This window comes from Copidosoma floridanum, unplaced genomic scaffold (genome assembly GCF_036245765.1).
Source record: "Copidosoma floridanum isolate Cflo_tuat_1 unplaced genomic scaffold, Cflo_Japanese_pri ptg000013l, whole genome shotgun sequence".
Classification (NCBI taxonomy): domain Eukaryota; kingdom Metazoa; phylum Arthropoda; class Insecta; order Hymenoptera; family Encyrtidae; genus Copidosoma; species Copidosoma floridanum.
In genome coordinates this window covers 1,207,208-1,216,975 of record NW_028321890.1, presented here as the reverse complement: position 1 = coordinate 1,216,975, position 9,768 = coordinate 1,207,208, and the positions used below count along the sequence as shown (strand labels likewise).

The 9,768-nt window shown below is 35.3% G+C and overlaps 1 protein-coding gene across 1 annotated transcript; it reads right to left on the bottom strand.

Annotated features, from left to right (window-relative positions):
• Window positions 1-1,292: 1,292 nt before the first annotated feature.
• nmdyn-D7 (nucleoside diphosphate kinase homolog 7) lies at window positions 1,293-3,919 on the bottom strand. The gene is made up of 8 exons (XM_089591345.1): window positions 3,706-3,919; window positions 3,445-3,611; window positions 3,213-3,365; window positions 2,269-2,404; window positions 1,943-2,188; window positions 1,750-1,863; window positions 1,509-1,616; window positions 1,293-1,441 (listed from the first exon to the last, which is right to left on the bottom strand). Exons 1-8 carry the CDS (start codon window positions 3,820-3,822, stop codon window positions 1,406-1,408), a joined length of 1,077 nt encoding a protein of 358 aa, XP_089447471.1. The 5' UTR covers window positions 3,823-3,919; the 3' UTR covers window positions 1,293-1,405.
• Between the last annotated feature and the right edge of the window lie 5,849 nt (window positions 3,920-9,768).

The window sequence follows — 9,768 nt, the reverse complement described above, 5'->3', positions numbered from 1 at the left end:
CTCGGGGGGGAGTATGTGGGGCTCCTCGGCTGTATGTATGCAGGAGTGGGGGAAATTCCCCTCCTGCCGCCCGCGTCTCCACACTTGCCTCGTTGCTCTCTCGACACGCGCAGTCGAGCATTGCTAGCCTGACCAGGCTCTTGAGCGTTTGTTTGTAGGCACCTCTAATAAAGACTCTTCTTACTCTTACACAGGCCTACTCAATCAGTCTCTCCTTCCCAACCTTGAACCGCTGGCAGCCGTGGGTCTGCCATCGCCTGGAGCCTGCACTAACCCATAGGTGGGCGACGGTTGCGCCGCCACAGCGTCTCCAAAGTGTGCGCCTATATGGACACTTCCACGCGCCAAAACATAAATGGATTTGGGAATTTTAAGAGTACGGGAGAGTTAAAAAATAATGTATTAATATCAATAGTCTGTGTTTATAATTAATGAGCATTTAGTTCCACGATTTAATTGAATAAGATTTACCTACATAGTATGTACTCGGTTGCAGAGTCAAAAGACTCTCAAAAAAGAAAAACTCGTATCGTCGCTTGCTTTGGTTGTGCGTTCAGATATATTATATACAGCTATATAGCCGACATTTCCACTCCTCCCCTCGTAGGCGCACATTCGGTATACCCTTTCCACGCGTCTCCAAAATGTGCGCCTATATGGACATTTCCACGCGAATCCACTTTTCTCATACCTCTACCGGGCTTCGCAAATAAAAAAAAAAATGTGCGCCTGGTTTGGCCGCTTGGCCGCGGTAGGGCGCTCGAACCACTGGAAAAAAGTGGGCACACTCCGTAGCATGGCAGACTGCAGCTAATCTTTGGCTCCCTACTAATCTTTGGCTGTAATGGGAGTTATGGGAGCGAGAGTCTGCCAGTCTTCAGACTGCCAGACTCCATGTAATCTCATCCTAACGCAATAGAAGCGTTAAGAAAGACGATAGCTTATAAACCAATATGTAAAAATTAGCTAAATATGAATATTAATTAATCTGCTCCTAGGAACCTTCATGCGTTCAAATTTTGACAGAACCATTTTCATGACTTAATTCATTCCTAGATAAATTTTTCTGTGTTTCTCATTGTTAATTCTGTAACTGATAGAACTCCCTTTATAAAATTGTTCAAAAACACTTTAACTCTTACCTTGTTTGGGTGGTATCCACCAGATTTGGTTTTAACTTTCACCTAAATTTTGATGGTATCCAACAATCAATTTAGAAGTAACTTAACAATAAAGCACCTTAAAACCATCTTTACTTGAATAACAATATTTTATTCATATCTTCATAAGTTCATACACAACCAAATATTCAAAAATGTGTTATATCTTTTGTTATGGTGAGATATCACGCATTAAATTTCTACCATTCAAAATTAAATACCATGGACTGATTTTGATGTGAATGTTATTTTCCATCCAGAATCTTAAAAAAATACGCTACCTAAAAAATTTTTTGTATTAGTGTTAGATTAAGCATATAATTATGAAATTTTTTTGTAAGATTGTACCTCTAGCAGTCCATCTTGAGAAAGATCGGAACAATGTACAGCATTTTGCACTTTAGATTTACCATACTTGGCTCTTAACGTTTTAGAACGCAACTGTCGTGCCATTTCCTAAAATAAATTATTCATAATAAAAAATTGCTGCTTTAGCTTAAATCTACAAATCAAAGAAAAAAAGTTTTTCAAAGAAAATTTACAACATGAAAAAAAGTACAGCAAAAATTAACAATAAAATTTGATTTACAGGATCCATTGGTCCACACAGTTTTCTGAATTCTTGAACAACATCAACATTTTTATTATTATGAGTTATTTCCATTGCTATACAAGGCCCAGATTGCAGTTCACTAACCATTGCCTAAAGAATTTTTTAAGTATTAACTGTTACAATAAAATATACATGTAATGGTGTGTCCAATAAATGTGTGACAACCTACTGCATAATCAGGAAGTATGCTTTTATACACTTCAAGAAATTCTTGAGCATCATTAAAATCAACATAAAAATTTTGCACTGCTGATATATTGAAATTAGCTTTCTGTATGTCATTAATTATTGGTGCTATCAGTCCAGCTTGAACAGCATGAGGCTTAATAATACAACAAGTGCAATTTTTACATACAGCTGAATTTTTGAGGCTGTATACCATCATTCTTTTAGAAGACAGTAAATAATGCGATATCTCAATATTGAAAAAAAAAATGTGTTAATTACACAGCAATTTAATAACAAGTTTTAGGTATTAACAGTTACAATGCTCACATCATTCTGTAACACATGAATATTATTGAAATTGTATTTTTCTAATGCTGATAACAATACATTCTGCTTGGACTCATCTCCTTTGCTCATGAGTTCCAAGGCTACTATTGGGCCACATGTCACCCATTTCGAGTTCCTAAAAAGGATTTCAGTTACATTTTAGTACATTACGCACCTAGTGAGCGAGGTTACGAATGTCCTGGGTTTTACATTAAAAACAGTTTATGTGAAATCTAGGGCATTTCTTAACCACTGAACGTGGTGTGTTTAGAATTTTACGTCTCCTGGGGCTCGATAAGAACATCACCTGATGACCTGCATAGTGAGTACTAATTTTCACTTAAGGAGCACCAGTGACGTACATCAGTTTAATTAACCGTGTCTATTTGCAGTAAGTCCACATAAATACGTCGATGTAGAGAGCTTATTTCCATGTAAATGTAGATAAAATAAGTGTAATATTCAAGGTACTAATAGTGATACTAACCCCACTCCACTTCAGGTGTTATCTGTACAATATATCCTTTTTTTTTTTTATATTATAGTGCTTTACGTCCGGCTCCTTTTAATAAGGGCACTACTATGGGCACTTAGCACTTTGGAGAAGGAAGGGAAGAGGGAGGGGAGGCCTCCCATTACTGGGAGGGGGGTAGGGGGAAATTAGGCAATTATGCTGCGAGGAGGTCGCCTAAACCCTCCTCGAGGAGCAATGCGTGGTGAAAAAGCACATGTAAAAAATCACAGAGTTACTTGCCCGATAAGTCGCACTGGCCGGGGATCGAACCACGGTCTCCCGCGTGCCAATCCACGACCTAGCCGACTGAGCCACCGCGCGCTCTGTACAATATATCCATGTGTCAACTTGGATTTGGCGCGAATAGACCCAGTGTTTAATAATCTTAACTCAACATAACTATTAATTAGATAAAATAAAAAGTACCAACATCTGATCGTCAGCTAACTGGAATATTTTTATGGCTTCTTCATGACTGACTTTGACCATTTTGATATTATGTATACAAAAGTTATGATCCGATATTACTTGTAAAATTTCTCCTAGATGCTTAGTTACGTCTGCACTAAGTAAAATAATGGTTCTGCAAAAAACATTCATTTTTTTTCACATGGTCGTATGATACAAAAAAAAATTCAAGTTTCATGAATGAATTTCCTTACTTAAGCAACATAACCGACATTATATGTTTTGTGTTGTTGTCTGCAAAACCTACAATTTTCAAACTTCGAGAAAAGATGGTAAAAGTAGCTCCTATGTGTAAGTTTTTAATCACCACTCCATCACATTTTGAGCGTCTCAAAAATGTTTTTTTTGTATTAAAGTCGATCTAGATGATGAATAAAATAATAACATTATATAAATAACAATAATAAATAATGCAAATAATAATGTTACTAAGACAATTTCCAGGTTTAGCTTACAAGTTCAACACTGCTGTCTGACGGAAAAAAATGCAAATAAAACTGTTTTAATGTTGATGCGACTCGATCGTGCCATTCAGTTTGAAAGATTAATTTCTCTGGAGTCTCAAATGACATGTTTGGTTGTGACTACAAGGCTCCAATCGTACAAGCGCATTCTTACTTTTGCTCAATTTAACCTTCAGAAAATTTGAATGAATTTACATACACATTGTTAGGCCCATAGACATGTAAAAAATAGATTGCTCGTTCTGATGTAAGACATTGAAGCAAAAGTAGAAAGAGACACAACATCGAACGTGCAAATCTGTCTCTCTCGCACGTTGCCAACGGTAGGGGTTAGTAAACTAATAGTAATAGACGGGGCGAAATCAGCAATCGACCGGAAAAATTAATTAGTGCGCAATTTTTTTGCACGATCTTGTTTAAAACGTGCTACTGCATCGGGAAGTACAGTTTTCCAGGCGGAAATGTGGTCAGAAATTGTTTAAAGAAATTTTTTTTTAACAATTTATAAAAATTAATTTTTTCGAGAAAAAAAAATTTGCTCCTTATTCTTTGGCCCATTTATAAAAAATAATCAATTGTGATGCATATACCTAAACCCCATAGATTTCGAGTAAAAAATTACTCAAGTTAAAAAAAACACGTTTTTTGCGATATTTGATCACGTGTTACTCAGCTATTGGTCATTATTTATAACTTACCAGGGGCCGTACCATATAACTATTTTTCTGTACATCGGCCTATGTTATAACATAGGCCCGCGAAGCTAAAAAAAGTTATATGGTACGGCTCCAGGGCACAAATTTGACCTTGAAGCGTGCACTTTTAAATAAGAGACATATAAACGTTAGCTGCTTGGCAAGAACGGGATTGTTGATCTAAGCATTGTCGTTTTTGTATCTACCATCCATGAATGCGTATACCTGAAGGAGAGGAAAATCAACAGGGAAAATTAATTCGCCTGCAATTTTTTTGCACCATCTTGTTTAAAATGTGCTACTGTATGGGAAAGTACAGCTCGCCAGGTGGAAATGCGGTCAGAAATTGTTTAAACATTTTTTTTCTAACAAATTATAAAAAATCAATAAATTCGTAAGAAAACAATTTTTTTTGTACTGCTGTGATCAAAACGAACAACAAATTTCTTAACAGATTTTTCTCTAAAGTTAATAAATTTTGAGTGAAAAACTCTTGAAATTCCAAAAAACATGAATTTGGCTATTTGTAGGTTTCTAAAGCGGTATCATGGAAATTTTTTTAGTGTACAAAAAATTTGAACGTCTTCTTTGAAGCTTAAAATACAATACACAATCAAAATGCATTACATTTCATGTACATTCAACTAGATCTAACACAATTTGGTTACAAGTATCTGAATTTAACAAGTATCTGAACACTAGTACCTGTATTTATGACAAGAAACCCTTTGCCAAATGGCTTAATAAAAACATGTAATTGTAAAAAATCATGTTATACAAAAGCATATGACTGTAAAAAAAATAACGTTACTTGTATACCTATATCCAGTTGTGATCTCGACTTCTGTAAAAATGTATAAGTTGAAAAAGTAATGTGATTCTATTGTAAAATTTGTTCGACAAATATAATTTTTTTACTTACATTATTCATATACCTAGTTTTATTTCATTTTATTCGTCGTGTACTTCACCGAATATACGTTATGAATCGTATGTTCCTTAAAAGTATATTCATGGAGATTCAAATAGTTATGTACACTTTTACACTCATCTAAATAGATGAAAAATTAATAAATTTATTTAACATGCTAATAAATATAAATAACGCATAAGTAAATACACGAATCTCTTTTAGCCGGCAAGTAATCGCGCGCAAAAAATATCTAAACTTAAAAAAAAATTTTTGGGGTGAATAATGAGAAATTGTATTGATTGTATATTGTATTTTAAGCTTCAAAGAAGACGTTCAAATTTTTTGTACATTGAAAAACATTTCCATGATACCGCTTTAAAAACCTACAAATAGCCAAATCCGTGTTTTTTGGAATTTCAAGAGTTTTTTCACTCAAAATTTTTTAACTTTCGAGAAAAATCTGTTAAGAAATTTTTTGTTCGTTTTCATCACAATTAACAGTACAAAAAAAATTTTTTTCTTACGAATTTGTTGATTTTTTATAATTTGTTAGAAAAAAAAATGTTCAAACAATTTCTGACCGCATTTCCACCTGGCGGACTGTACTTTCCCATACAGTAGCACATTTTAAACAAGATGGTGCAAAAAAATTGCAGGCGCATTGATTTTCCCTGTTGATTTTCCTCTCCCTCAGGTATACGCATTCATGGATGGTATATACCTATAGGTACAAAAACGTCTATGCTTAGATCAGCAATACCGTTCTTGCCAAGCAGCTAACGTTCATATCTCTTTTTTAAAAGTGCACGCTTCAAGGTCAAATTTGAGCCCTGGTAAGTTACAAATAATGACTAATAGCTGAGTAACACGTAATCAAGTATCGCAAAAAATGTGTTTTTTTAAACTTGAGGAATTTTTCACTCGAAATCTTTGGAATTTAGGTATATGTGTGGCGTCTCACATCTACTCGCTAGGTGGCCAAGCCCCTAATAATTCTCTCCCATTAAGGGGGCTCCAGCGGGAGGAGTTAGGAGGTCACAGGTAGCTTAATTGATAGATAAAAACACGCTGATTCCAACGGTGTCCTGATTTACCCCTCTAACCCTGGAAAATTTTGAGATATTTGCTCTCAAAGTTCGTACATTATACATAGCCTCTCATAGAGCAACGTGAAAACATCGGTATTTTCTAACAATAATTGAGGAGTTACATGTCAGGACTGTAACTGTTTTATAGAAAAACATCTCAGCTTTTAGATGGTACCTTCAAAAATATAGGTAACCCTGGAAATATTTGAGATATTTTGTAAAGTATTGATCAAGTCATTGAATTAGCAGGGTCATGACGGGATGCCATCTTGTTGTTTGTAAAGCGCGCGCTTTTGAATATTTCAGAATTACACTGCAAGTACTTACATAAGTTTCATGTCATTTGTAACTCTTTTTTAATCGTGTTCTCCTATGGATTACTTACACATTTTTTTTTTTTAAATAAAAGAGAACATTGAAAAATTTTAACTGCAATTATTTTTTATTTTATCAAAAATTGCGTCAATAATTTTTTTATTTGAAATAACTCTTACTTTATTATTCACACTCATAGATAATAATGAGGTGATGCCATTTGTAGGATCTTTTTTATATGCATCTACTAATACTTCTATTGATATCGATTTTTTGGCCATTTTATAAATTATCTTATCATTAATAATACATTTTAATACAATTAATTTTTGTTTGTTATCATCAATTACTTTTTTATTTCTTTTTTGCTGTTGCAAAATAATTTCAGCATCCTAAAAGTCTTGATGACTCTTACAGTGATGTGTGATTTCTTTCATTTTTTATAACACAAAAAAATAATTCTAAATAAAACGCTCTGTACGTGACAGAAGCTGCTGTTTGTTTACCATAGGTACGGACACATCATATATATAGATGATAGTGCTCGCTTATATATACACGTATGTATAGATATATACTCACAGAAGTGATACCAACTAACCGAATAGTTATCGGGTTGGTACCAGTGCTCGCTGGAGCCCCCTTAAGGGGGCTCCTACGACTACTGCTGAGGTCAAACACAAACAAAAAATAAAGTTTTGTTTTTCACTAAACAAATGTGTCTGAAAATCATTATAATATTTTTAATAACGTATGAAGTGGGAAAAATGATATTTATGTAAGTAGTTTAATTTTGTACGAAAAATTAATTATTGTTTTGACCAGTCTAGTGCATACGAGGGTACACCACCAGACCAGACCACCTGTGTTGGTGTAGTATAGCGATGTAACATATAGGTGTATGGTATATATATGTCGTGAACAATTACGTCTGCTACTGACCTCCCGGACACTATTTATTTATTTCCATCACAAGTATCTCGCTAAAATGGTCCTTTATCCACAATTTTTAATACAGCACATTACAGAGGAAGACTTCATCTACAAAACGTATATATTCAGTCTGCTGGGACATTTGATTTAGATTAATTATAAACGAAAACAAATTGTTTTTCACGCTGCCCCATAGGAACATGTGCTAATAGTTACAACTTTGAGCTCGGATTTCTCAAAATTTTGACCCATTCGAAATATAATTTAGACCACCATTAAATTCAGTAGACTTTTATTTACAAGAAATAATATATCTCTGTTTGGGGACTTTCGTGAAGCGGCAAAATTCCTGCACGGCTACTATATAACCGCGATCGAGTCGGTTTAAGCCCACACCTCTCCTGTCACAGGAGTCCTGTGTCTAAGGCAGGGAGCCAGGGAGCACGTCATCAGCCTTACTGATGACTCCTGGCGTGATCTCGGGACAAAACACCTTTTTCTCTCTCTAGTAGATGACAACGATCCCTACATATGCATCCCACTCGATTTTTTGTTAGGAATGCGCCAAAGAATAAGGAGCAATTTGTTTTTTCGAAAAAAAATAATTTTTATAAATTATTTGAAAAAAATTTGTTTAAACAATTTCTGACCATATTTCCACCTGGAAAACTGTACTTTTTTGTGCTGTAGCACATTTTTAACAAGATGGTGCAAAAAAATTGCGGGCGAATTGATCTTCCTGGTCGATTGCTGATTTCGCCCCATCTATAAGGCCAACTAATGCAACCTCCCTTCCGTTAGCACCATGCGAGAGAGACAGATATGCACGTTCGATGTTGTGACTCTTTCTACTTGTGCTTTAGCGCCGTACATGAGATCAAGCAGTCTATTTTTAATATGTCTATGGTAAAGAGTTATGTGGTAATTATATGTGTGCCATATGTTTTTTTTTTTTTTTTAACTAGCTGCAAGTTACACCATTGGATAGAAAATAAAAAGTTGTTAACTGAGAGCGCCATTTGCGGAAAGGTAAGAATGCATCTTGTACCCGAAAATCGACCTTCAAAATTATGGATATTGTATTCTTATCTATAATGTTATCTACAATGAATCATCTATTATCTTAGATGCATTTTACAGATACGATTGGGTATGAGGACTATGAGGTCTATTTTTTTAAGGTCGATTTTTGGGTACAAAATGCATTCTCATCTTTCCGTCAATGGCACTTTGTAGAAACAACTTTTCATCTTCTATCCAAAAGATTAAGTTGCGGCTGGTTAATAAAAAACATCATTTGGTACAATTCTGATTATTACAATAACTCTTTACCAAAATGAAATATTACCAAAATATTTTAGATCTCCACGAATCATAAAGATCCTCAATTCTAGTAAAAGTAGCAGCTGGTTAAAATTTTGACTATCCTTCAGCCTCAGCTCTTGGTCTATACAAAGAAACCCGACAAGAAATGACCTCTAGACAGCCGTAGCGGTTGCGCCCGTAGCTGAACACCAGGCCCTGGCCAGAAGAACTGGCCAATATTGTAATGAGATTATCAAAAGGTGGTCGGCGACAATTTCCATACACACAAAAAGTGTTTTCTCATTTCAAAGTTGGCAACACTCACTTCAGAGATACGCTAGTTCTATGGACGTAGTGCGAAGAAAGGTCGAGAGAGAGCGCTAGTGGTTCATTTTTGTAAGCACGAATAACACGTAACAGAAATATATAAGCCAATTTCGAGCGCGCTATAATCGTTCATACAGCCGTTTGATGAGAACTAGCGTGCGCTAATTTAGCGCGTGCTAGCCATTCTTATACAGCCGTTTGATGAGAGCTAGCGTGCGCTAATTTAGCGCGCGCTAGCCATTCTTATACAGCCGTTTGATGAGAGCTAGCGTGCGCTCATTTAGCGCGCGCTAGCCATTTTGATACAGCCGTTTGATGGGAGCTAGCGTGCGCTAATTTAGCGTGCGCTAGCCATTCTTATATAGCCGTTTGATTGATTGATTGATTGATTGATTGAATTATTTTAAATGGTCCATTTAAAATATTTGTATATCCATGCGCTAAAATATATAAATATCCATGCGCTTATTTAGTGTGC

Coding starts and splice junctions, on each gene's coding strand:
- nmdyn-D7 (XM_089591345.1), bottom strand. CDS start 3,822: ATGTCATTTGAGACTCCAGAGAAATTAATCTTTCAAACTGAATGGCAC. Junction 3,366..3,444: donor ATGTCGGTTATGTTGCTTAA/GTAAGGAAATTC, acceptor TGTTTTTTGCAG/AACCATTATTTTACTTAGTG. Junction 1,617..1,749: donor TGTGTGGACCAATGGATCCT/GTAAATCAAATT, acceptor AATTTATTTTAG/GAAATGGCACGACAGTTGCG.